Source organism: Ranitomeya variabilis, chromosome 4 (genome assembly GCF_051348905.1).
Source record: "Ranitomeya variabilis isolate aRanVar5 chromosome 4, aRanVar5.hap1, whole genome shotgun sequence".
Classification (NCBI taxonomy): domain Eukaryota; kingdom Metazoa; phylum Chordata; class Amphibia; order Anura; family Dendrobatidae; genus Ranitomeya; species Ranitomeya variabilis.
In genome coordinates, this window is record NC_135235.1 from 9,035,167 (window position 1) to 9,062,885 (window position 27,719).

The 27,719-nt window shown below is 51.1% G+C and overlaps 1 protein-coding gene across 1 annotated transcript in view; it reads left to right on the forward strand.

The window, feature by feature from the left end:
* Positions 1-27,719, forward strand: part of GFRA1 (GDNF family receptor alpha 1) — a 337,336-nt gene that overhangs the window by 25,045 nt on the left and 284,572 nt on the right. Inside the window, exon 2 of the mRNA XM_077257918.1 lies at positions 1,916-2,218. Coding sequence (XP_077114033.1) covers positions 1,916-2,218 — 303 coding nt within the window. The remainder of the gene's footprint in view (positions 1-1,915; positions 2,219-27,719) is intronic.

Here is a 27,719-nt window from a genome sequence, read left to right on the forward strand (position 1 = left end):
TCTTATCGTGTATCTCTGTATACAGGGAGCTCCCCCTAGTGGTGACTGCAGACAGGATCTTATCGTGTATCTCTGTATATAGGGAGCTCCCCCTAGTGGTGGCTGCAGACAGAATCTTATCATATATCTCATTATACAGGGAGCTCCCCCTAGTGGTGGCTGCAGACAGGATCTTATCATGTATCTCTGTATATAGGGAGCTCCCCCTAGTGGTGGCTGCAGACAGGATCTTATCGTGTATCTCTGTATACAGGGAGCTCCCCCTAGTGGTGGCTGCAGACAGGATCTTATCATGTATCTCTGTATATAGGGAGCTCCCCCTAGTGGTGGCTGCAGACAGGATCTTATCGTGTATCTCTGTATACAGGGAGCTCCCCCTAGTGGTGGCTGCAGACAGGATCTTATCATGTATCTCTGTATACAGGGAGCTCCCCCTAGTGGTGACTGCAGACAGGATCTTATCATGTATCTCTGTATACAGGGAGCTCCCCTAGTGGTGGCTGCAGACAGGATCTTATCATGTATCTCTGTATACAGGGAGCTCCCCCTAGTGGTGGCTGCAGACAGGATATTATTATGTATCTCTGTATATAGGGAGCTCCCCCTAGTGGTGGCTGCAGACAGGATCTTATCATGTATCTCTGTATACAGGGAGCTCCCCCTAGTGGTGGCTGCAGTCAGGATCTTATCATGTATCTCTGTATACAGGGAGCTCCCCCTAGTGGTGGCTGCAGACAGGATCTTATCATGTATCTCTGTATACAGGGAGCTCCCCCTAGTGGTGACTGCAGACAGGCTCTTATATATCTCTGTATACAGGGAGCTCCCCCTAGTGGTGGCTGCAGACAGGATCTTATCATGTATCTCTGTATACAGGGAGCTCCCCCTAGTGGTGACTGCAGACAGGCTCTTATATATCTCTGTATACAGGGAGCTCCCCCTAGTGGTGACTGCAGACAGGATCTTATCATGTATCTCTGTATACAGGGAGCTCCCCCTAGTGGTGGCTGCAGACAGGATCTTATCATGTATCTCTGTATACAGGGAGCTCCCCCTAGTGGTGACTGCAGACAGGATCTTATTATGTATCTCTGTATACAGGGAGCTCCCCCTAGTGGTGGCTGCAGACAGGATCTTATCATGTATCTCTGTATACAGGGAGCTCCCCCTAGTGGTGACTGCAGACAGGCTCTTATATATCTCTGTATACATGGAGCTCCCCCTAGTGGTGGCTGCAGACAGGATCTTACCATGTATCTCTGTATACAGGGAGCTCCCCCTAGTGGTGGCTGCAGACAGGATCTTATCATATATCTCTGTATACAGGGAGCTCCCCCTAGTGGTGGCTGCAGACAGGATCTTATCATATATCTCTGTATACAGGGAGCTCCCCCTAGTGGTGGCTGCAGACAGGATCTTATCATGTATCTCTGTATACAGGGAGCTCCCCCTAGTGGTGGCTGCAGACAGGATCTTATCATGTATCTCTGTATACAGGGAGCTCCCCCTAGTGGTGACTGCAGACAGGATCTTATCATGTGTCTCTGTATACAGGGAGCTCCCCCTAGTGGTGGCTGCAGACAGGATCTTATCATGTATCTCTGTATACAGGGAGCTCCCCCTAGTGGTGACTGCAGACAGGATCTTATTATGTATCTCTGAAATGTAGGTATTTTGTTTGAGCTGCTAAAGCCTATAAGTGCAGGGTTTCGGCACGTAACCTACATTGCCTTCACATTGCAGCTTTCTTCCCTTTCTCTCTTTGGCCTTGTCTTTCAGTGTTCTGGTCTCGTGTGTTTCTGGATTTCCTTCTGTATTTCTATCCGTCTTTTCTGCTGAGTTTGGAGCCTCAGGGCCTCTCTATATGACTGTAGTAATGCTCATTATGTCACCTTGTGTCTCTTTGCTGCTGCAGATGCCGTTCTGTCTGCCGAATTGAGGCGGCTGCCATCTGGGGATCGACTGGACTGTGTAAAAGCCAATGAGCAGTGCCTGAAAGAGCCGGAGTGCAGCGCCAAATCCAGGACTCTGCGCCAGTGCGTGGCTGGAAAGGAGACCAACTTCAGCAAAGTCACCAGCCTGGAGGCCAAAGATGAGTGTAAAAATGCCACGGAGGCTCTGAAACAGAAATCCCTGTACAACTGTCGCTGTAAGCGGGGGATGAAGAAAGAGAAGAACTGTCTGAGGATATATTGGAGCATGTACCAGATCCTGCAGGGTAGGTGTCCGCTACTGTTGTGCCCACTGTGCCAAAATGTCAAGAGGCAGCAGAGTCGGCCATAATTCCTCAGTACCAGCCCTTCCTCTGGCTGAACAGTGAGACCAGTGTGCTCTGTGTGAAAACATCAATCTTACTTTGTTTCTTCTGTCTTGAAAGTTAAAAATGAAAGTGTTCTCTAAATGGTTAATTGTTCTTCAGACGCTGCAATAATGTATCAACATAGTAAGATAACCAGAAATGATACAGTGAAGGAAGGGGCTGTGAGCTGGACTGGTGGGTACTAATCTAAGGGGCTGGGGTGCGCCTGTCCTAAGGTCTGGCGTGGGTCGGTCATAGGGTCTGGTGTGTGCCTGTCCTAGGGGCTGGCGTGCGCCTGTCCAAGAGGCTGGCGTGCGCCTGTCCAAGAGGCTGGTGTGTGCCTGTCCTAGGGTCTGGCGTGCGCCTGTCCTTGGGTCTGGTGTGTGCCAGTCCTTGGGTCTGGTGTGTGCCTGTCCTAGGATCTGGTGTGTGCCTGTCCTAGGGTCTGGTGTGGGCCGCTCCTAGGGTCTGGGGTGCGCCGGTCCTAGGGTCTGGGGTGCGCCGGTCCTAGGGTCTGGTATGGGCCTGTCCTAGGGTCTGGCGTGCGCCTGTCCTAGGGTCTGGCGTGCGCCTGTCCTAGGGTCTGGCGTGCGCCTGTCCTAGAGTCTGGCGTGTGCCAGTCCTTGGGTCTGGCGTGTGCCTGTCCTAGGATCTGGCGTGTGCCTGTCCTTGGGTCTGGCGTGTGCCTGTCCTAGGATCTGGCGTGTGCCTGTCCTTGGGTCTGGTGTGTGCCTGTCCTAGGATCTGGTGTGTGCCAGTCCTTGGGTCTGGTGTGTGCCTGTCCTAGGATCTGGTGTGGGCCGGTCCTAGGGTCTGGCGTGCGCCTGTCCTAGAGTCTGGCGTGTGCCAGTCCTTGGGTCTGGCGTGTGCCAGTCCTTGGGTCTGGCGTGTGCCTGTCCTAGGATCTGGCGTGTGCCTGTCCTAGGATCTGGCGTGTGCCTGTCCTTGGGTCTGGCGTGTGCCTGTCCTAGGATCTGGCGTGTGCCTGTCCTTGGGTCTGGTGTGTGCCTGTCCTAGGATCTGGTGTGTGCCAGTCCTTGGGTCTGGTGTGTGCCTGTCCTAGGATCTGGTGTGGGCCGGTCCTAGGGTCTGGTATGGGCCTGTCCTAGGGTCTGGCGTGGGCCGGTTCTAGGGTCTGGCGTGGGCCGGTCCTATGTGCACTGGCAGATCACCCGCGGACACTGACATGCATCACGTCTTTCAGGACCGCAGCATGTGAGCGTCTCTTGCAAAATTGTATCAGTGGAATGTACCGAGCATAGTAAATCCGCGCGGGTCAGTGATCAGAGGCGGATTCACCTGCGTTCATTACGCGGCAGCAGACATGCCCTGCTCCCTCCTGATTGTGGGGACGTAGCCTAAAACGCTGCCAGGTTAGACGTTTCAGACACCTTGCAGCATTTAGCAGAAGTGGTCATTGGGCAGGAAGCGGGGAAGCCACCCATACAACCAGGGTGAAGCTGCAGAAGCAGCGGCGGCTGCAGGGTGTGCACAGGCGCTTACACTGCTGCTGTTCTACTGTATGCAGGGCTTTACTCCATGTATCTGATTTACCCATTTACCCCATTATGGGAGTTATTATGTGAGGGCCCGTATGTTCCTCCAGATGAGGGCCCGTATGTTGCTCCAGATGAGGGCCCGTATGTTCCTCTAGATGAGGGCCCGTATGTTCCTCCAGATGAGGGCCCGTATGTTCCTCCAGATGAGGGCCCGTATGTTCCTCCAGATGAGGGCCCGTATGTTCCTCCAGATGAGGGCCCGTATGTTCCTCCAGATGAGGGCCCGTATGTTCCTCCAGATGAGGGCCCGTATGTTCCTCCAGATGAGGGCCCGTATGTTCCTCCAGATGAGGGCCCGTATGTTCCTCCAGATGAGGGCCCGTATGTTCCTCCAGATGAGGGCCCGTATGTTCCTCCAGATGAGGGCCCGTATGTTCCTCCAGATGAGGGCCCGTATGTTCCTCCAGATGAGGGCCCGTATGTTCCTCTAGATGAGGGCCCGTATGTTCCTCTAGATGAGGGCCCGTATGTTCCTCCAGATGAGGGCCCGTATGTTCCTCCAGATGAGGGCCCGTATGTTCCTCCAGATGAGGGCCCGTATGTTCCTCCAGATGAGGGCCCGTATGTTCCTCCAGATGAGAGCCCGTATATTCCTATAGATCAGTCCTAGCGGAGAATTAGTGTATGGTCACCGAAGCAAGGGCAGAATAAATAACCATATCACTGACGGCCAGCAGCGGCTCAGTGGTCCTCACTGTACTGTATGTAGGACAGCATGGCGCCTCAGTGATTAATACTGTACTGGATAAAGAGCAGCATGGCGGCTCAGTGCTTAGTATTGTACTGTATATAGGGCAGCACGGCGGCTCAGTGCTGTACTGGATAAAGGGCAGCAGGTTGCCTCATTGTTTAGTACTGTATATAGGGCAGCACAGCTCCTCAGTGCTTAGTACTGTGCTGGATAAAGGGCAGCAGGGCACTTCATTGCTTAGCACTGTACTGTATATAGGGCAGCACGGCCGCTCAATGTTTTGTACTGTACTGGATTAAGGGCAGCAGGGCACCTCAGTGCTTAGTTCTGTATATAGGGCAGCACAGCTCCTCATTGCTTAGTACTGTACTGGATAAAGGGCAGCATGGCGGCTCAGTTGTTAGTACTGTACTGGATAAAGGGCAGCACGGTGGCTCAGTTTGTACTGGATAAAGGGCAGCACGGTGGCTCAGTGTTTAGTATTGTACTGTATATAGGGCAGCACGGCGGCTTAGTGCTGTACTGGATAAAGGGCAGCAGGGCTCCTCAGTGCTTAGTACTGTATATAGGGCAGCACAGCACCTCAGTGCTTAATACAGTACTGGATAAAGGGCAGCATGGCGGCTCAGTGCCTAGTACTGTACTGGATAAACGGCAGCATGGTGGCTCATTTGTTAGTACTGTACTGGATAAAAGGCAGCACTGCGGCTTAGTGCTTAGTACTGGATAAAAGGCAGCATGGCAGCTCAGTGCTTAGCACTGTACTGGATAAAAGGCAGCATGGCGGCTCAGTTGTTACTACTGTATTGGATTAAGGGCAGCATGGCGGCTCAGTGCTTAGTATTGTACTGGATAAAAGGCTGCACGGCGGCTCAGTGCTTAGTACTTACTGTGTAAAGGGCAGCATGACAGCTCAGTGGATCGTATTGTATATAGGGCAGCACGGGGGGCTCTGTGATTAGTACTGTACTGGATACAGGGCAGCATGGTGGCTCAGTGCTTAGTACTGTACTGGATAAAGGGCAGCACGGCGGCTCAGTGCTTAGTACTGTAGTGGATAAAGGGCAGCACGGCGGCTCAATGTTTAGTACTGTACTGGATAAAGAGCAGCACGGCAGCTCAGTGGTTCATACTGTATATGGGGCAGCATGGCGGCTCAGTGGTCACCACTGTCCTGTATGTAGAGCAGCACCGTGCCTCAGTGCTTAATACTATACTGGATAAAGAGCAGCATGGCAGCTCAGTGGTTAGCACTGTACTGAATAAAGGGCAGCACGGGGGCTCTGGTTAATACTGTACTGGATAAAGGGCAGCATGGCGGCTCAGTGGTCACACTACTGTGTGTGGGACAGCACGGTGGCTCATTAGTCAGCACTGTACTATACAAAGTGCAACACAGCAACTCAGTGGTTAGTACTGTATAATGGGCAGCACAGGGACTCAGTGGATAGCACTGTACTATATATATGGCAGCACAACGGCTCAGTGGTCATTGTACTATTTATAGGGTAGCATGGTAGCTCAGTGGTCAGCACTTTACTATATGGCGGCACTGTGACTCAGTACAGTATATAGGGAAGCACGGTGGCTCAGTGATTAGCACTATATATATATATATATATATATATATATATATATATATATATATACATGGTGGCTCATTAGTTAGTACTGTCCTGTATATAGGGCAGCCTGTATATAGGGCAGTCCGGTGGCTTAGTGGTTAGCAGTGTACTGTATATAGGGCAGCACGGTGGCTCAATGGTTAGTATTGTACAGTATAAAGGGCAGCACAGTGATGCATTGGTTAGCACTATATATAGGGCAGCACGGCAGCTCAGTGGCTAGTACTACTGTCTGGATATAGAGCAGCATGCAGCTCAGTGTCAGCACTACTGTATATGACAGCACGGTGGCTCAGTGTTTAGTATGGTATATAGGGCAGAATGGCAGCTCAGTGGTTAGCAATACTATATATAAGGCAGCATGGTGGCCCAGAGGTCAGCACTGTACTATACATAGGGCAGCATGTTGGATCAGTGGTTAGTATTGTTCTGTATATAGGGCAGCACGACAGCTCAGTGGGCAGCATGGGAGCTCAGTGGTTAGAAATCCCTCGATTTGGTCTTCTCCCGGCTTTGCTCAGTGGACGATTTCACAAACTCCCCTCTCCCGCTCTCTGACCACAACCTTCTTTCATTCTCTATCAAGAACTGCCATCCCGCTCAGGTCACCCCCACTTTCCACATTTATAGAAACATACAGGCCATTAACACCCAGAAACTTATGAAGAACTTGCAGTCCTCATTGGCCCCAATCTCCTCCATCTCATGTCCTGATTCTGCTCTGAACCATTACAATGAAACCCTGCAAAGTGCCCTGGATGAAGCTGCACCTCCTATACATAGAACAACTCGGCACAGACGGCGACAACCGTGGCACACGCTGCAAACACGTTTCCTGCAGCGGTGCTCCAGGTGCGCCGAACGTCTGTGGAGAAAATCTAATCTACCCGAAGATTTCATCCATTATAAGTTCATGCTTAAAACATACAACTCTGCCCTTCACCTCTCCAAACAAACCTATTTCAACACCCTCATCACCTCACTGTCCAATAACCCTAAACGTCTCTTTGACACTTTCCAGTCCCTACTCAACCCAAGAGAGCAGGCCCCAACCACGGATCTCCGCGCTGACGATCTGGCCAATTACTTCAAAGAAAAAATTGACCACATCCGACAGGAAATTATCTCCCAATCCCTTCATACCATGCACTGTCCTCCCTCCTCCACTGCATCTCGCTCACTCTTTCGAACCAGTCATAGAAGAAGAAGTAATCAGGCTCCTTGCATCTTCTCGCCCGACCACTTGCACCAGTGACCCTATTCCCTCACATCTCCTTCAGTCCCTTTCCCCGGCTGTTACCTCTCACCTAACAAAAATATTCAACCTTTCTCTCTCTTCCGGTATCTTTCCCTCCTCATTTAAGCATGCCATCATACATCCATTACTTAAAAAACCCTCCCTCGACCAAAACTGTGCCGCTAATTATAGACCTGTCTCTAATCTTCCCTTCATCTCTAAACTCCTGGAACGCCTGGTCCACTCCCGTCTTACCCGCTATCTCTCAGATAATTCTCTTCTCAACCCTCTTCAATCTGGCTTCCACTCTTTACACTCTACTGAAACTGCCCTCACTAAAGTCTCTAATGACCTACTAACAGCTAAATCTAATGGTCACTACTCCATGCTAATTCTCTTGGATCTCTCCGCAACATTCGAAACTGTGGATCATCAGCTCCTCCTCACTGTGCTCCGCTCCATCGGCCTCAAGGACACCGTTCTCTCCTGGTTCTCCTCCTATCTCTCTGACCGCTCCTTCACTGTATGTTTTGCTGGTTCCTCCTCCTCTCACCTTCCCCTTACTGTTGAGGTTCCTCAAGGATCAGTCCTAGGCCCCCTCCTCTTCTCTTTGTATACCGCCCCTATTGGTCAAACAATCAGTAGATTTGGTTTCCAGTACCATCTCTATGCTGACTACACCCAATTATACACCTCTTCTCCTGTTATCACTCCGACCTTTTTAGAAAACACCAGTGATTGTCTTACCGCTGTCTCTAACATCATGTCCTCCCTCTATCTGAAACTGAACCTGTCAAAAACTGAACTCCTCGTGTTCTCTCCCTCTACTAACCTACCTTTGCCTGACATTGCCATCTCCGTGTGCGGTTCAATCATTACTCCAAAGCAACATGTCCGCTGCCTTGGGGTCATCCTTGATTCCGAGCTTTCATTCACCCCCCACATCCAATCACTGGCTCGCTCTTATCTGCACCTCAAAAACATTTCTAGAATTCGCCCTTTTCTTACTTTCGACTCTGCAAAAACTCTTAAGGTACCGTCACACTAGGCGATATCGCCAGCGATCCGTGACGTTGCAGCGACCTGGATAGCGATATCGCTGTATTTGACACGCAGCAGCGATCTGGATCCCGCTGTGAAATTGCTGGTCGCTGCTAGAAGGTCTGCACTTTATTTGGTCGCTAGGTCGCCGTGTATCGCCGTGTTTGACAGCAAAAGCAAGGATACCAGCGATATTTTACACTGGTAACCAGGGTAAACATCGGGTTACTAAGCGCAGGGCCGCGCTTAGTAACCCGATGTTTACCCTGGTTACCAGCGTAAAAGTTAAAAAAACAAACAGCACATACTCACCAAGCGCGTCCCCCAGCCTCTGCTTCCTGACACTGACTGAGCGCCGACCCTAAACTGAAAGTGAAAGCACAGCGGTGACGTCACCGCTGTGCTGTTAGGGCCGGAGCTCAGTCAGTGTCAGGAAGCAGAGGCTGGGGGACGCGCTGGTGAGTATGTGCTGTTTGTTTTTTTAACGTTTACGCTGGTAACCAGGGTAAACATCGGGTTACTAAGCGCGGCCCTGCGCTTAGCAACCCGATGTTTACCCTGGTTACCCGGGGACCTCGGCATCGTTGGTCGCTGGAGAGCGGTCTGTGTGACAGCTCTCCAGCGACCAAACAGCGACGCTGCAGCGATCGGCATCGCTGTCGCTATCGCTGCAGCGTCGCTTAATGTGACGGTACCTTTACTGTTTCACATATTCATTCCCGTCTGGACTATTGTAACTCTCTACTAATCGGCCTCCCTCTTACCAAACTCTCCCCGCTCCAATCTGTCCTGAATGCTGCAGCCAGGATTATATTCCCCACCAACTGTTACACCGATGCCTCTACCCTGTGCCAGTCATTACACTGGCTACCCATCCACTCCAGAATCCAGTACAAAACTACTACCCTCATCCACAAAGCACTCCATGGCTCAGCACCACCCTACATCTCCTTCCTGGTCTCAGCCTACCACCCTACCCGTGCTCTCTGTTCTGCTAATGACCTCAGATTAGCATCCTCAATAATCAGAACCTCCCACTCCCGTCTCCAAGACTTTTCATGTGCTGCACCAATTCTTTGGAATGCACTACCCAGGTTAATACGATGAATCTCCAATCCCCACAGTTTTAAGCGTGCCCTAAAAACGCATTAGTCCAGACTGGCCTACCGCCTCAACGCATTAACCTAACTATACCTGTGTGGCCCATTCACAAAACTTAAACCATAATTAGGTTCCTCGCATCATGTCCTCATACACTTCATGCAGTTAATAGCCTCTGTGTCTGTACTGCTACATACTTAGGCTGATAACCGGTTCATGCAGCTTTACATGAACACCCGAGCCTTACACTATGGCTGGTCCGAATAACTAAAGCAATTGTTACCATCCACCTCTCTTGTCTCCCCTTTTTCCCCATAGTTTGTAGCTTGTGAGCAGCAGGGCCCTCATTCCTCCTGGTATCTGGTGATCGGGGCCCTTACTCCTCCTGTATCTGGTGATCGGGGCCCTCGCTCCTCCTGTATCTGGTGATCGGGGCCCTCGCTCCTCCTGTATCTGGTGATCGGGGCCCTCGCTCCTCCTGTATCTGGTGATCGGGGCCCTCGCTCCTCCTGTATCTGGTGATCGGGGCCCTCGCTCCTCCTGTATCTGGTGATCGGGGCCCTCGCTCCTCCTGTATCTGGTGATCGGGGCCCTCGCTCCTCCTGTATCTGGTGATCGGGGCCCTCACTCCTCCTGTATCTGGTGATCGGGGCCCTCACTCCTCCTGTATCTGGTGATCGGGGCCCTCACTCCTCCTGTATCTGGTGATCGGGGCCCTCACTCCTCCTGTATCTGGTGATCGGGGCCCTCACTCCTCCTGTATCTGGTGATCGGGGCCCTCACTCCTCTTGTATCTGGTGGTCGGGGCCCTCACTCCTCCTGTATCTGGTGATCGGGGCCCTCACTCCTCCTGTATCTGGTGATCGGGGCCCTCACTCCTCCTGTATCTGGTGATCGGGGTCCTCACTCCTCCTGTATCTGGTGATCGGGGTCCTCACTCCTCCTGTATCTGGTGATCGGGGCCCTCACTCCTCCTGTATCTGGTGATCGGGGCCCTCATTCCTCTTGTATCTGGTGGTCGGGGCCCTCACTCCTCTTGGTATCTGGTGATCGGGGCCCTCACTCCTCTTGTATCTGGTGATCGGGGCCCTCACTCCTCCTATATCTGGTGATCGGGGCCCTCGCTCTTCCTGTATCTGGTGATCGGGGCCCTCACTCCTCCTATATCTGGTGATCGGGGCCCTCCCTCCTCCTGTATCTGGTGATCGGGGCCCTCGCTCCTCCTGTATCTGGTGATCGGGGCCCTCACTCCTCTTGTATCTGGTGATCGGGGCCCTCACTCCTCCTGTATCTGGTGATCGGGGCCCTCACTCCTCTTGTATCTGGTGGTCGGGGCCCTCACTCCTCTTGGTATCTGGTGATCGGGGCCCTCACTCCTCTTGTATCTGGTGATCGGGGCCCTCACTCCTCCTATATCTGGTGATCGGGGCCCTCGCTCTTCCTGTATCTGGTGATCGGGGCCCTCACTCCTCCTATATCTGGTGATCGGGGCCCTCCCTCCTCCTGTATCTGGTGATCGGGGCCCTCGCTCCTCCTGTATCTGGTGATCGGGGCCCTCGCTCCTCTTGTATCTGGTGATCGGGGCCCTCACTCCTCTTGTATCTGGTGATCGGGGCCCTCACTCCTCCTGTATCTGGTGATCGGGGCCCTCACTCCTCCTGTATCTGGTGATCGGGGCCCTCACTCCTCCTGTATCTGGTGATCGGGGCCCTCACTCCTCTTGTATCTGGTGATCGGGGCCCTCACTCCTCCTGTATCTGGTGATCGGGGCCCTCACTCCTCCTATATCTGGTGATCGGGGCCCTCACTCCTCCTGTATCTGGTGATTGGGGCCCTCACTCCTCCTATATCTGGTGATCGGGGCCCTCGCTCCTCTTGTATCTGGTGATCGGGGCCCTCACTCCTCTTGTATCTGGTGGTCGGGGCCCTCACTCCTCTTGGTATCTGGTGATCGGGGCCCTCACTCCTCTTGTATCTGGTGATCGGGGCCCTCACTCCTCCTGTATCTGGTGATCGGGGCCCTCACTCCTCCTGTATCTGGTGATCGGGGCCCTCACTCCTCCTGTATCTGGTGATCGGGGCCCTCACTCCTCCTGTATCTGGTGATCGGGGCCCTCGCTCCTCCTGTATCTGGTGATCGGGGCCCTCGCTCCTCTTGTATCTGGTGATCGGGGCCCTCACTCCTCTTGTATCTGGTGATCGGGGCCCTCACTCCTCCTGTATCTGGTGATCGGGGCCCTCACTCCTCCTGTATCTGGTGATCGGGGCCCTCACTCCTCTTGTATCTGGTGATCGGGGTCCTCACTCCTCCTGTATCTGGTGATCGGGGCCCTCGCTCCTCCTGTATCTGGTGATCGGGGCCCTCACTCCTCCTGTATCTGGTGATCGGGGCCCTCACTCCTCCTGTATCTGGTGATCGGGGCCCTCACTCCTCCTGTATCTGGTGATCGGGGTCCTCACTCCTCTTGTATCTGGTGATCGGGGCCCTCACTCCTCCTGTATCTGGTGATCGGGGCCCTCACTCCTCCTGTATCCGGTGATCGGGGCCCTCACTCCTCTTGGTATCTGGTGATCGGGGCCCTCACTACTCTTGTATCTGGTGATCGGGGCCCTCACTCCTCCTATATCTGGTGATCGGGGCCCTCACTCCTCCTATATCTAGTGATCGGGGCCCTCACTCCTCCTGGTATCTGTTTTGAACTGTGATTTCTGTTATGCTGTAATGTCTATTGTCTGTACAAGTCCCCTCTATAATGTAAAGCGCTGTGGAATATGTTGGCGCTATATAAATAGAATTATTATTATTACTGAGCTGTATATAGGGCAGCCCGGGTGCTCAGTGGTTAGCAGCAGAATATACACAGCAGCTTGGTGGCTCAGTGTGAATGCTCTCGGCAGCGCTGTGTGCAGTGTCAGCCATGTCCGCTTCCTCTTCTCCGGTGGAGGACTTGTTCGGGTGCAGTGACAGAACCTTTGCATTTTTCAAATTGACTTTCAATGAAAGTGTTTTGTGATGTTGGAGGCTGTGACCCTGACCTCTGACCCTGCAGGCGGCTGCTCAGTGTCCCCCTCCTTCCCGCGGTGACTCTGCCGCACATCAATGACTGGCATCAACATGCCCATTGTCATACAAAACACAGCATTGACCTCATGATTTAATTTACCCATTTACTGCCCCCCCCCCCCCCCCCCCCTCCTATCTGTAAGATCTGGTACATTCTTCATTCTGGGGAACAGATGGTCTTTACCCACCCCAGAAGCAACAAAGAAGCTGAGGGAAGGGGAAGGATTGACCTTTCCAACTGATATTACGACACCCCACATCCAGACTCCATGTGCTGTATTGCAAGCCTAACATCTGTTCACATGTCACATCCTGTATTATACCCCAGAGCTGCACTCATTATTCTGCTGGTGCAGTCACTGTGTACATACATTACATTACTGATCCTGAGTTACATCCCGTATTATACCCCAGAGCTGCACTCATTATTCTGCTGGTGCAGTCACTGTGTACATACATCACTGATCCTGAGTTACATCCCGTATTATACTCCAGAGCTGCACTCACTATTCTGCTGGTGCAATCACTGTGTACATACATTACTGATCCTGAGTTACATCTTGTATTATACCCTAGAGCTGCACTCACTATTCTGCTGGTGCAGTCACTGGGTACATACATTACATTACTGATCCTGAGTTACCTCCTGTATTATACTCCAGAGCTGCACTCACTATTCTGCTGGTGCAGTCACTGTGTACATACATTACATTACTGATCCTGAGTTACATCCTGTATTATACCCCAGAGCTGCACTCACTATTCTGCTGGTGCAGTCACTGTGTACATACATTACATTACTGATCCTGAGTTACATCCTGTATTATACTCCAGAGCTGCACTCACTATTCTGCTGGTGCAGTCACTGTGTACATACATTACATTACTGATCCTGAGTTACATCCTGTATTATACTCCAGAGCTGCACTCACTATTCTGCTGGTGCAGTCACTGTGTACATACATTACATTACTGATCCTGAGTTACATCCTGTATTATACTCCAGAGCTGCACTCACTATTCTGCTGGTGCAGTCACTGTGTACATACATTACTGATCCTGAGTTACATCCTGTATTATACTCCAGTGCTGCACTCACTATTCTGCTGGTGCAGTCACTGTGTACATACATTACATTACCGATCCTCAGTTACATCCTGTATTATACCCCAGAGCTGCACTCACTATTCTGCTGGTACAGTCACTGTGTACATACATTACATTACTGATCCTGAGTTACCTCCTGTAGATCTTTTATTATAAAAATGAAAAACATAACAACAATAATAGCAGAAAACATAACAAAAATATTAGCCAGAAAATAATCAGTATACTGAACACTGGTCCAGCCGCTCATTCTCTCCTCTCACACATATTATACAGTATATACAGAACAATAACTTCAGGTCCGGTCACAAAATAATAATAACAAATAAAATAAACAATGGAAAACAAAGACTATATACAGGAACTTTTTTTTTTTTTAGTTTTAAATAAAATAACTACAAATTAAACAAATATATACAATACTACAAGCTATCCTCCATTCCCAACCCCCCGCACTGACCTGAGAGCTGGTCCTGCGTCTCATGCCTCAGTCCATGTCCAACGTCCATAGGCCAGATCAGGCAGTGCCAGTTTTTCCCCCAAACAACCCAGTGTCCCATAGTCCCACAAGATAATCCCACCTCCCCCCTTTTCCCACCACCCAACCTAACACCTACACCCAAATCTATATCCCCATATACAATATATACATTATATACAGCAGCACACACCACAATAATTACAAAACACGAAGCCCAAGTTCGGCGCCTACAGCCCTACATCACTGTATAATGATCAAACAAAACAAAAATCTACAGTGTCAGCAGCAGCCCACCACCAGGAAAGGAGATGACCAGACTAGGGCACACTAAAAGAAAAGCCCCTCCAGAGGAGCGCGGCCCTCCGTGCGCCCAGTCGCCCATACTCCAGAGAGCGCACCTTCACCAGGTCACCGAGTATGGTCCTAAACACATCGTCCACTGGGAGGATTTTTCGTGGCGTCGATACTAAGCACCGTGCGTTCCACGTGTGATACCTAACCACTGCGCTAACTAGAAATAAGGTGCAGCGGTCCCGACCACCCAGGTCTCCGAATGCTCCATAGGCCCATTCCGCATAGGAGAGACCGGCCAGCCGAGACCAGCCAATGAAGGCGCCCACCCTGTTGTACACCTCTGTGTTGAAGGGACAATGAAGCAGGAAGTGGTCCATGCTTTCCAGCAAGGTACCACAATGCTCCCGAGGACAATTCCTGTCCTCAGAGCTCCTACACTTCAGATTGTCCCTCACACACAGTTTCCCATGGAAGCAGCGCCAAGCCAAGTCCCAAAACTTCGAGGGGATCCTGATAGAATTCAAAAGATGCAAACCCACCCCAAGATCCCGACTTGGGCAGTCCCTGAGCGCCAGAGGCCTCTGGAAATGGGTCAACAGAACCCTACTGTCAAGTAGTTTCCTTGGCAGAGTCCTGATCTCCCACATTCCCAGACCCCACCGACGAATTACCTTCAGAACCAAGGTAGCGTAAGCCGGAAGATGTCCATGCGGTGTGCGAAGATCCTTCACTTGCCCTCCTGTCTCCCATTCCTGGAAGAAAGGCTGAAACCATCCCCTACAGGAGAATACCCACGGAGGAGCCCTCTCTTTCCAGAGGTTTGCGATATTGATCTTAATGAAGGTATCCACAAGGAATACCACAGGGTTGACCATACCCAACCCTCCTAGTCTCCTCGTACGGTAAGTAACCTCCCTCTTGACCAGGTTCAGTCTATTCCCCCATAACAGTTGGAAGAACAAACTGTAGACCCGAGTCCAGAGAGATTCCGGCAAGATGCACACACTGCCCAGATAAATCAGTAAAGGGAGCAGGTAAGTTTTGCTCAGGATCTCCTCCTCCCAGCCAGAGACTCTCACACTTATCCCGGTTGATCTTGGACCCGGATGCCTCTGAGTAGCGATCTACCTCTGACATCAGCCACCCCGCCTCCTCGTGAGAGGAAGCAAACACAGTGACATCATCGGCATACGCCACCACCCACAGAGTGGCTTCCGGTGCTGCCTGATCCATCCCGATCCCGGCCAACGGTCCACGCTCCACCCTCCTAAGAAGAGGGTCAATCGCAAACACGTACAGCAGCGGGCTCAAGGGACAACCCTGGCGAACACCGGACCCAACCTCAAAAGAGCTACCAATCCAACCATTCACAAGCGGGAAACTCTCTGCCCCACTGTACAAGGTCTTAAGCCAATCAACAAACCCCCCCGGCAGGCCATATCTCAGAAGGACGGACCAGAGGTACTCATGATTAACCCGATCAAACGCTTTTGCCTGGTCCAGTGACAGCATGTACCCCTTCCAGTGACCAGCCCTACCCTGCTCCACTGCCTCTCGGACACAGAGCACAGCACTAAATGTGCTGCGGCCTGGAACAGAGCAATGCTGGGCCCCCGAAAGGAGTCGGGGTGCAAATTTCACCAGCCGATTAAACAGCACCTTTGCTAGAACCTTCCTGTCTGCATTGAGAAGCGCTATGGGACGCCAATTCTCAATGCAAGACGGGTCCTTACCCTTTGACAAGATGATCAGAGCAGACCTCCTCATTGACTTCGGCAGAGTGCCCAAGGAAAGACACTCATTGAATACCTCAGTCAAGAGGGGAACCAAAACGTCCTTAAAGGTCTTATAGAATTCAGATGTTAAGCCATCTGGACCAGGCGATTTTTTGGGAGCAAGCCCTTCAATCGCCAACTGAACTTCCTCTTCCCTGATCATTTCTGTCAAAACGTCAAGAGAGGGGTCTACCCCTGGTTCGGGGACAGCTTCTGCCAGGAAAGCCAACATCTCATCCCAATCAAGATCCCTCTTCCCCAAGAGGTGCGAGTAGAAGGATCTGACAACCTCCAGGATCCCTGATCTGGATCGCCTCAGGGACCCCGTAGTGTCGACCAGTCCTGTAACCACTTTACTATTCACTGACATCTTGCAGTTTCTGTAAGGGTCGGGCAAGCGGTACTTCCCGTAATCCCTCTCAAAAACCAAAGATGCGTGTCTATCGTACTGACACCTCATAAGCAAAGATTTCACTCTGGAGATCTCCTCGCGGCTACCTCCAGTTGAGACAAGATGCTCGAGTTTCCTCCTCAGACCCTGATACAGGCGGTACCTGCTCAGACTCCTGAGGCTCGAGAGCTGGCGGAAGAATCTCGCCACCCTTTCCTTGAACATCTCCCACCACTCTGACCTACTACTACAAAGATCCAGTAAGGGTACCTGGCTCTGAAGAAAATCCTCAAAGGACTGTCTTATCTCCGCTTCTTCCAAGAGAGACGAATTGAGCCTCCAAAAGCCTCTTCCCATCCGGAGGGTCTCTGTAACATTCAGAGAAAACAAAATTAAACAGTGGTCGGAGAACTCCACCTCAACAACAGACACTGCTGAAGAGACAGCTTCCTCCTTTAAATAAAACCTATCTATTCTGGACCTACAGTTACCTCTATGATAGGTGAACCCCTCGTGGCCTGGGGTGTGCCGAATGTGGACATCCACCAGGCGAGCCTCACTAGCTATACTATTAAGGGCGACGCTATCGTAAGTCAGCTTGTCTCTGGAACCTCCTCTATCTCGGGGCCTCGTGACAGCATTGAAGTCCCCTCCAAAGACAACCTGCCGACTTGTAAAAAGGTAGGGCTTGATCCTCATAAAGAGACACTTCCGGTCCCACTTAGATTGGGGACCATAGATGTTAATGAGCTGAGCTCTTGTCCCTTCATGAGGACATCTAAGATCAGGCACCTCCCCATTTCTAACTCAATAACCCGTCGGCATTCCACCGGTGCGGTAAAAAGGACCGCCACTCCGCTATACGGCTCGGCCGCAAGAGACCAATAGGAGGGCCCGAGTCTCCACTCCCTCTTAGCTTTAAACACATCTGCCATGTTTGGCAGCCTGGTCTCTTGCAAAAAGAAAATGTCAGCTTCAACCCGGCTGAGAAAATCAAAGGCCGCAAATCTAGCTGTATTTGACTTTATGCTGGCGACATTAATGGACGCCAGCGTCAACGGAGTGGGTTCCGCCATCATTGGTGATTGAGTTAGATGGCTTTCTTTTTCCCACTCCCCTTATCCTCTGCCTCAGAGGAGGAATCCTTCCCCCTCTTTAATGACATGGAGGTATCCATTTCCACGCGGTTTTTATTTTTTTCGTCCTCGTCTCCGGACTCTGGGCCAGTCCCTCCCTCCAGGGATCTTACGTTCCCAGAAGGAGGAGACTCGGCGCCCCCTGTGAGCCCCGCCGAAGCCAGAACCTCAACCTCAGCTTCCTCCTCAGAGGAAGAGATGTTTTCAAGGGCTTGGAACCGGTTAGAAAGACCAACCAGAGGGGAGTCGGTTTTTCCTTCCTTAGGTACCTTGGTCAGAGTGAGAGAAGATTTTTTATCTCCCTTCTTTCTCTTCTTTTTGGTGCCGAGCTTACGCTTGTCCTCTAGCCACTGCCTATTATCCTCATCCATACTTTCATAATGGGAGGACTCTGAGGCAGTGGCACTCTCCTCCCTGTGGATCCTCCTGACCTCCTCATCCAACTCATCATCCCTTGGGGCCTCAGCAGCAAGACTGGCATCCAGGACAGGGGCCGCCCCAGTAGCCCGAGGCTCGCCCAGCTCCCTATCCTGTCTGCGCTTGTCTAGACGCCTTAGCTGGGCAGGCGTCTTTTTATTGCTTTTCTTCCTTGGCCCCTCAGCTCCCTCACCCTTGTTAGTCCCTTCCCCAGCAGAATCAGCCTCACGGCTTTCTCCCACCGGGGTCACGACTGCGTTAGCGAAGGAGCGAGGACAACGGCTGAATGGGTGACCTAACTCACCACACAGGTGGCACCTAATCTCCACACAAGATGCAGCAAGATGGCCGACATCCCCACACAATGCACACTTCTGCACAGTGCAGTTTGCGCTGAAGTGTGTGGGGTCGCCGCACTTGTGACAGAGCTTCGGTTGCCCCTGGTAGAAGACCAGGATACGATCCCTACCCAGGAAGGCAGATGATGGTATGTGGGCAACCGTACCACCTGAACGCTTAAGTTTTACCATAAACGTCCAGGCCCCTGACCAGATACCAAACTCGTCACGGTTTTTCCTTGGCATCTCCACTACCTCTCCATACCGGCCAAGCCACGTCATGATGTCATAACAAGAAAGCGACTCGTTACATGTCATCACGGTCACTTTCTTGACTTGATTTTGGCGAGACACCGCCTGGACGGCAAAGTCTCGCCAGCCGGGCTCATTTTTTGCCAACTCATAGTTCGACCAGAAAAGTTCAAGCCCCTCCGGCCGAACAAAGCTGACATCAAACTCAGGTGTGGAATAGGGATGTATCAAGGCGTAGATGTCAATCGCCTTGAAGCCCATCCTCAGCAGGAGCTCCACAACCTTCGACCTTGGAGGACACGCATCACTGCCCCTCCACCGAAGACGGACCACATTCCTACGCACACTACCCGGCCCGGCTGTTGGGAGGGACCACACTGTATCCCCCCCTCTTTGCTCTCGGAAGGCCCCGAGGCCATGCCTCTCTATCCAGAAGGATAGATCAACCTCTCGACCCTCTACCATTATTGATCTCTCTCCCTTCTTTAGAGCCTCCAGGAGACGCCGTTGCAACATGCTGTCCCCAGAGCCCAGAGACGAGGAGGATGCCCTATTTCCCCCGGAGGTGACAGCGGCATAACTCCTGACAGGTGCTGCCACCACCGGGGGGGCAACCGGACCAGTGACCACATCCACACCAACAGCATCACCATTACCCACCTCCATAACCTCCTCACCCTCCACCAAACCAGCAACCACACCACTAGACAAAGAGTTTTCCTCATCCATACCCACCACCACATTCACTCCTGCTGGACCAGTGACAACAGGGGGTGACATTTTGGCCTCCGCATCATCAGGCACAAGGGGCTGAGTCTCCTTCACAGAACTGGAGGTGACCTCACCCCTGGTTTTATGTGTGCCCTCCGCATCATCAGTTGATATTTTCCGCTGCTTCATGGTTGCTACCAGGCGCCGCTGATCTTTCGCTGTTGTGAGGCACCGCTGATCCTTAGCATCAGGATCTTGTTGACCAGCGGCGCCAACACAGAACAGGACTTTGGTGGGAGGACCGGAACGCCCAGCCCCGGTAACCCCCTCACACTGCCGCCGCTTCTCAACTAAGTGATCAGCGGCAACAGCATTCAGGGACACCGAGGCTACCGGAGCTGCCCCTGACACCGGGCTGCTCCCCCCTCCCACTGGGGAGCGCACCACAGTATCGTGGCCTGATTTTTCGCCCGCCGCCGGGCCGCCCTCACTGTCCAGCCTCTCGGCTGATGCACCTGCTGCTACGTCCCCGCTACTACAAGCAGAAACGGAGCTCTGCGCCTCACTACATTGCTTTGTAGTCTCCCCGCGCCTTTGCATTGGATCCACAGCAGAACCCGGGCTGGGCTGGGCAACGGGGCTTATACAGCGAGCTGACCCTAAAGCCCACTCAGGGGGTACAGGGAGGGGGGCATATACATAGCTTACCGCTTCCTGCAGCTTAGGTTTGATCTTCTTCACCTTTTTTTTTCCGGCCCCCAGGTGCCTCCTCTGGCAAATCATCACCAAGATGGAAGTTCTGAAGGCACACTGGGGACTCCAGGAGCTTGATCTCTGCCATTAGTGCCCCTCCCTGGTCGATGTCACTGTCCTCCCCAGAGCCAGCAGAACTGCGACGAGATGTCATTGTCGCCTGTCCAGCAGGGAGCTCGCTGCACGTGGCCTGTGAGTGACTAAGCAGGCTGCCAGGTGGGGCTTTCTGCTGGTCCTCCTCCTCATCATCATCATCCACCTGGCACTCAGGCTGCAGCCCCATCTGCCTTTGCTCTCTGTTATCAGCCATTTCTCTGAATCGATCTTCATTAATAAGTTTTTCCTTAAATGGTCCACTTTTTTCTCTGATGAAAGCTTTTCTGACTTCAAGCTCATTGATGTCATCCTTCAGTCTCCTTACCTCTGCCTGGAGCTGATTCTTCCTCGGTTTGGAGGAACCTGCAGCTTTGTTGCTTGTGCAGCGCAGCTCCTCTCGGAGCCTCGTGATGGTCTTGCTTGCGTCTTCATACTCACGGAGGTGGCTCATGACCCGGGAGGCATAGGTGGACACAGACTCCCGGGGGCTCTGCAGCGCCCAACCCTCTTCAGTTAGGTCGGCTTCACCTCCGTGAGCACTCAGCTTTCCTCCAGAAGGACCGCCATCTTGCACACTAGCAGGCTTCTCCTCCATGGAAGCCTTGCGGCTTCTCTGGGTCTCTGCAGACCTGGGGGGAGTAGGAGCCACATTGCTGCGACTCCTGGTGGAGCGTCTCACCCCCGAATCCTCTGATGTGCAGGCTGGTTGCTGGCTCCTTCTGCCCCCCGCCAGCCTGGTCCGGGAAGCAGAAGCCTGGGACTTGGCTCCTTCACTCATCCCAGGAAACCCACTCCCTCCCTGGGTAAGAGAGAGAGCAGGTCCCCGGGTGGAGAGGTGGTGGTTCTCAGGAGCTCAGGAACACACTGCAGGTTCAGCAGCGACCGCACCCACAATCAGCACAGTGAGTAGCAGCTGAGCAGAGCTGCACCCACTACCCTGCTGGTGCAGTCACTGTGCACATACATTACATTAGTGATCCTGAGTTACATCCTGTATTATACCCCAGAGCTGCACTCACTATTCTGCTGGTGCAGTCACTGTGCACATACATTACATTACTGATCCTGAGTTACCTCCTGTATTATACCTCAGAGCTGCACTCACTATTCTGCTGGTACAGTCACTGTACATACATTACTGATCCTGAGTTACATCCTGTACTATACTCCAGAGCTGCACTCACTATTCTGCTGGTGCAGTCACTGTGTACATACATTACATTACTGATCCTGAGTTACATCCTGTACTATACTCCAGAGCTGCACTCACTATTCTGCTGGTGCAGTCACTATATACATATATTACATTACTGATCCTGTACTGATCCTGAGTTACCTCCTGTATTATACTCCAGAGCTGCACTCACTATTCTGCTGGTGCAGTCACTGTGTACATACATTACATTACTGATCCTGAGTTACCTCCTGTATTATACCCCAGAGCTGCACTCACTATTCTGCTGGTGCAGTCTCTGTGTACATACATTACATTACTGATCCTGAGTTACCTCCTGTATTATACTCCAGAGCTGCACTCACTATTCTGCTGGTACAGTCACTGTGTACATACATTACATTACTGATCCTGAGTTACCTCCTGTATTATACCCCAGAGCTGCACTCACTATTCTGCTGGTGCAGTCACTGTGTACATACATCACTGATCCTGAGCTACCTCCTGTATTATACTCCAGAGCTGCACTCACTATTCTGCTGGTGCAGTCACTGTTTACATACATTACATTACTGATCCTGAATTACAGCCTGTATTGTACTCCAGAGCTGCGCTCACTGTTCTGCTGGTGCAGTCACTGTGCACATACATTACATTACTGATCCTGAGTTACCTCCTGTATTATACCCCAGAGCTGCACTCACTATTCTGCTGGTGCAGTCATTGTGTACATACATTACATTACTGATCCTGAGTTACAGCCTGTATTATACCCCAGAGCTGCACTCACTATTCTGCTGGTGCAGTCACTGTGTACACACATTACATTACTAATCCTTAGTTACAGCCTGTATTATACCCCAGAGCTGCACTCACTATTCTGCTGGTGCAGTCACTGTGTACATACATTACATTACTGATCCTGAGTTACCTCCTGTATTATACTCCAGAGCTGCACTCACTATTCTGCTGGTGCAGTCACTGTGTACATACATTACTGATCCTGAGTTACATCCTGTATTATACTCCAGAGCTGCACTCACTATTCTGCTGGTGCTGTCACTGTGTACATACATTACATTACTGATCCTGAGTTACAGCCTGTATTATACCCCAGAGCTGCACTCACTATTCTGCTGGTGCAGTCACTGTGTACATACATTACATTACTGATCCTGAGTTACCTCCTGTATTATACTCCAGAGCTGCACTCACTATTCTGCTGGTGCAGTCACTGTGTACATACATTACTGATCCTGAGTTACCTCCTGTATTATACTCCAGAGCTGCACTCACTATTCTGCTGGTGCAGTCACTGTGTACATACATTACTGATCCTGAGTTACATCCTGTATTATACTCCAGAGCTGCACTCACTATTCTGCTGGTGCTGTCACTGTGTACATACATTACATTACTGATCCTGAGTTACAGCCTGTATTATACCCCAGAGCTGCACTCACTATTCTGCTGGTGCAGTCACTGTGTACATACATTACTGATCCTGAATTACATCCTTTATTATACCCCAGAGCTGCACTCACCATTCTGCTGGTGCAGTCACTGTGTACATCCTTGTTTTGTGTAGCTATCAGCAGCATTGTGATTTCAGCTCTGAGTATCCTGGCTGTGAGGTTGCGCAGGTGATTGGTCAGTTCCTTGTATCTCTCGGCCTCTGACCTCACATTTTGGGCGCTGAGGTCACAGTTAGTCCCTTTGTGCCTCCTGGGCTATAGAGCTTGCAGTGTGGTGTGTAAACTCCCCAGGACGGCAGCTCTCACATAGTGTGTAAGAGGGTAACAGGCGGATTTATGGATACGGTATATTCTCAGCCATAGGTAGAGGGTCAATGTTAGGCAGTCGTGGTCATTGCTGGTACTTGTGGTTCATCACCAGCTGAGAGGCATTCAGACCCAGTGCTCCCCAGCCAGGCCTATGTCATTGATCAGAGGTGCCGCCCGGGGACTGGAGTGGTGCTGGTGTCTTATGATGGCTCCCTCCCCCGCAGTCGGTGCCGGCCCATTGCCCATCGCCCATCACCCATCACTCATCGTCTTTCTCACTGTTCTGTTACCAGGAGTAAAGAATGTTTCTCCAGTTATAAAACCCAACTGCACTTAACCCCTTCACCACTGCAGCGCAGCCATCTGGATGGAGATTGGATCTTGTGAGTGCGCGGACACTGAGCGGCGCGGCCCGTTACTTCCCGGTGTCTGCTCTGTTCATGGAGAGAATCCATCATATAGAATAATCCGAAGAAAGACGCATGGCGTTCATTAGACCCCCCCGCCACTGCCCGAGAGACCGCAGGAGTGTGAGCGCTCCAGAACCCGGGGCCACCAGAGGGGCCCCACAATATGAAGGGCTGCAGAGCGTTCACCACATATACAGGGCCTCATCAAATCACCTGCAGTCCTATGTAACACCACAGATAACAGTGATAACTCTCTGAGTACAGATAATGTAGTAGATGTCACCTGCAGTCCTATGTAACACCACAGATAACACAGTGATAACTCTCTGATGCAGATAATGTAGTAGATGTCACCTGCAGTCCTATGTAACACCACAGATAACACAGTGATAACTCTCTGAGTACAGATAATGTAGTAGATGTCACCTGCAGTCCTATGTAACACCACAGATAACACAGTGATAACTCCCTGAGTACAGATAATGTAGTAGAGGTCACCTGCAGTCCTATGTAACACCACAGATAACACAGTGATAACTCTCTGAGTACAGATAATGTAGTAGATGTCACCTGCAGTCCTATGTAACACCACAGATAACACAGTGATAACTCTGAGTACAGATAATGTAGTAGATGTCACCTGCAGTCCTATGTAACACCACAGATAACAGTGATAACTCTCTGAGTACAGATAATGTAGTAGATGTCACCTGCAGTCCTATGTAGCACCACAGATAACACAGTGATAACTCTCTGAGTACAGATAATGTAGTAGAGGTCACCTGCAGTCCTATGTAACACCACAGATAACACAGTGATAACTCTCTGAGTACAGATAATGTAGCAGATGTCACCTGCAGTCCTATGTAACACCACAGATAACACAGTGATAACTCCCTGAGTACAGATAATGTAGTAGATGTCACCTGCAGTCCTATGTAACACCACTGATAACACAGTGATAACTCTGAGTACAGATAATGTAGTAGATGTCACCTGCAGTCCTATGTAACACCACAGATAACACAGTGATAACTCTCTGAGTACAGATAATGTAGTAGATGTCACCTGCAGTCCTATGTAACACCACAGATAACACAATGATAACTCTGAGTACAGATAATGTAGTAGATGTCACCTGCAGTCCTATGTAACACCACAGATAACACAGTGAGTCTTTTATTAAATAAAATACTTTCACATGACACTAACTATGATACACTACAAATAGAACACAACAAAACAAAACATAAGAACAAAGCTCCAATCAGACGGCCACAAAAGACAAAAAAGAAACCTACTAATCAGGGACAAGAAAGAAAATTCCAATTAAATAAAGAAAGCAAAAAGAAAAGACAACAAACAAAATACTCATAACTTACATTAATACCCCTGTAAAAAATAAATAGTAAATAGTATAAAATCATACAAGACCCCCGGCCCAGCTTCATTCATACTACTATATACAACCCCAACTACATTCACACCGTCCTATATATAATATTATAAACAATATATACACTATAAACACATTATATACAGATTTATACAACGCCGCAAACACAACAAAACCCTACTGGTCCCACTGCCTTACCTTACAGCCACCCGCTTGCACCGCCACATACACCCTACAACAAACCTAAATACAATACACTGTACAAAATTATTATTATTAATTATTATTATTTTTTTTTTTATTTTATTTTTTTTTTTATTTATTTTATTTTTTTTTATATATATATACACACACCTACACTAACTATCCCGCCACCCCTGATCCAGCTCTGGCCACAAAGTTCAGGAATTATCCGAGCTAGGATCAGGCCCCAAAGTTTTTCCCCAGGCGGGGCCTGGGCCAGGCCAGATCAGTCTCATATCACCGCTGTTGAAACCCCCCAATCCCCCACCCAACCTAACTAAGACCCTCTATTATACACACTATATACAATATATACAATACACTATATACAATATATACATAAACCAACTTCACAACCTACATACTCACCACCCAAGGCTCAAGTTCGATGCCTGCAAACCTTCTATTCAGGGAACAGAGATACAAAACAAAAATCTAGGGTGTAAAGATATCAGCCCACCACCAGGATATAGGAGCGCTAACGGACTAAGGCACCCCGAAGGAGAAACCCCTCCAGAGATGGGCCGCCCTCCGGGCACCCAGTCCTTCGCACTCCAGAGAACGCACCTTCACCAGGGCACCTAGGATGCTGCTACAAACTTCATCTACACGGAGGATTTTACTCTGCGTCGAAACTAAAACTCGTGCGTTCCACGTGAAGTACCTGACCACTGCGCTGACTAAGAATAAAGTGGCTCGGTCCCTTCTCCCGAGGTCTCTGAACGCTCCATAGGCCCACTCGGCATAGGACAGAGTGGCCAGCCGCGGCCAACCAATGGAAGCGCCCAGCCTGTTGTACACCTCTGTATTAAAAGGACAATGAAGCAGGAAGTGCTCCATGCTTTCCAGCATGGTAGCGCAAGCCTCACGGGGACAATTCCTGTCCACGGAGCTCCTGTGCTTCAAATTGTCCTTCACATACAACTTACCTTGGAAGCAGCGCCAAGTCAAGTCCCAATACTTCTTGGGGATCCTGCTAGAATTTAGCAAACTTAACCCAACCTCTAGATCCCGACTTGGGCAGTCCTTGAGGACCAATGGTTTCTGAAAATGCGAAAGCAAGACCCGCATGTCGAGGAGTTTCCTCGGGAGGGACCTCACTTCCCACATTCCCAGACCCCACCGGCGCATCATTTTCAGAACCGGGGTAACATAAGCCGGGAGATGCCCGTGCGGTGTGCGGAGATCCTTCAATCTTCCCCCTGTCTCCCATTCCTGGAAGAAAGGCTGAAACCATCCCTTGCAGGAGAATACCCACGGAGGAGCCCTCTCTTTCCAGAGGTTTGCCACGTTAACTTTCAAAAAGGTGTTCACTAGGAACACCACGGGGTTTACCATATTCAACCCCCCTAGTCTCCTCGTGCGGTAAGTGACCTCCCGTTTGACTAGGTTCAGTCTATTCCCCCATAACATCTGGAAGAACAGACTGTAGACCCGTGTCCAGAGAGGCTTTGGTAAGACACAGACGCTGCCCAGGTAGATTAGCAAGGGGAGCAGGAAAGCTTTGCACAGGTCAACCCTTTCCCTCAGGGTCAAAGACCAACCCTTCCATTGGTCCACTCTTTGGGCGACACCTTTGATTCTGCCTTCCCAGTTTTTCGTGGGGTAATCACCCTGGCCAAATTCGATGCCTAGGACTTTGGCATGTTCTTGGGGTTCGGGGAGGGTGTCCGGAAGATCAAACGCGGGATCCCCGCCTCCCAGCCAGAGACTCTCACACTTGTCCTGGTTGACCTTGGACCCGGATGCCTCCGAGTAGCTCTCCACTTCTGACATCACCACCATCGCCTCCTCTTGCGAAGAAACAAAGACCGTGACGTCATCCGCGTAGGCCACTACCCTCAGGATAGCCTCCGGCGCCACCCCGCCCATCCTCACCCCCGCCAACGGCCCACAATCGACCCTTCTGAGGAAGGGATCGATCGCAAACGCGTAAAGCAAAGGGCTAAGAGGGCAGCCCTGGCGGACACCGGACCCTACCCCGAAAGGTTGTCCAATCCACCCGTTTACCAGAGGGAAAGTCTCAGCCCCTGCGTACAAGGTCTTAAGCCAGTCCACAAACCCTCCAGGCAGACCATACCTCAAAAGAGTGGACCAGAGGTACTCGTGGTCAACCCGATCAAAGGCTTTTGCCTGATCCAGGGTCAGCAAGAACCCCTTCCAAAGGCCCGCCCTGCCTTGCTCCACGGCCTCTCGGACACCCAGAACAGCACTGAAAGTGCTACGGCCAGGAACGCAACAGTGCTGGGCCTCCGAAAGGAGCCGCGGCGCAAACTTCACCAGCCTGTTGAAGAGTATCTTAGCCAAAACCTTCCTGTCCACATTGAGAAGTGATATGGGACGC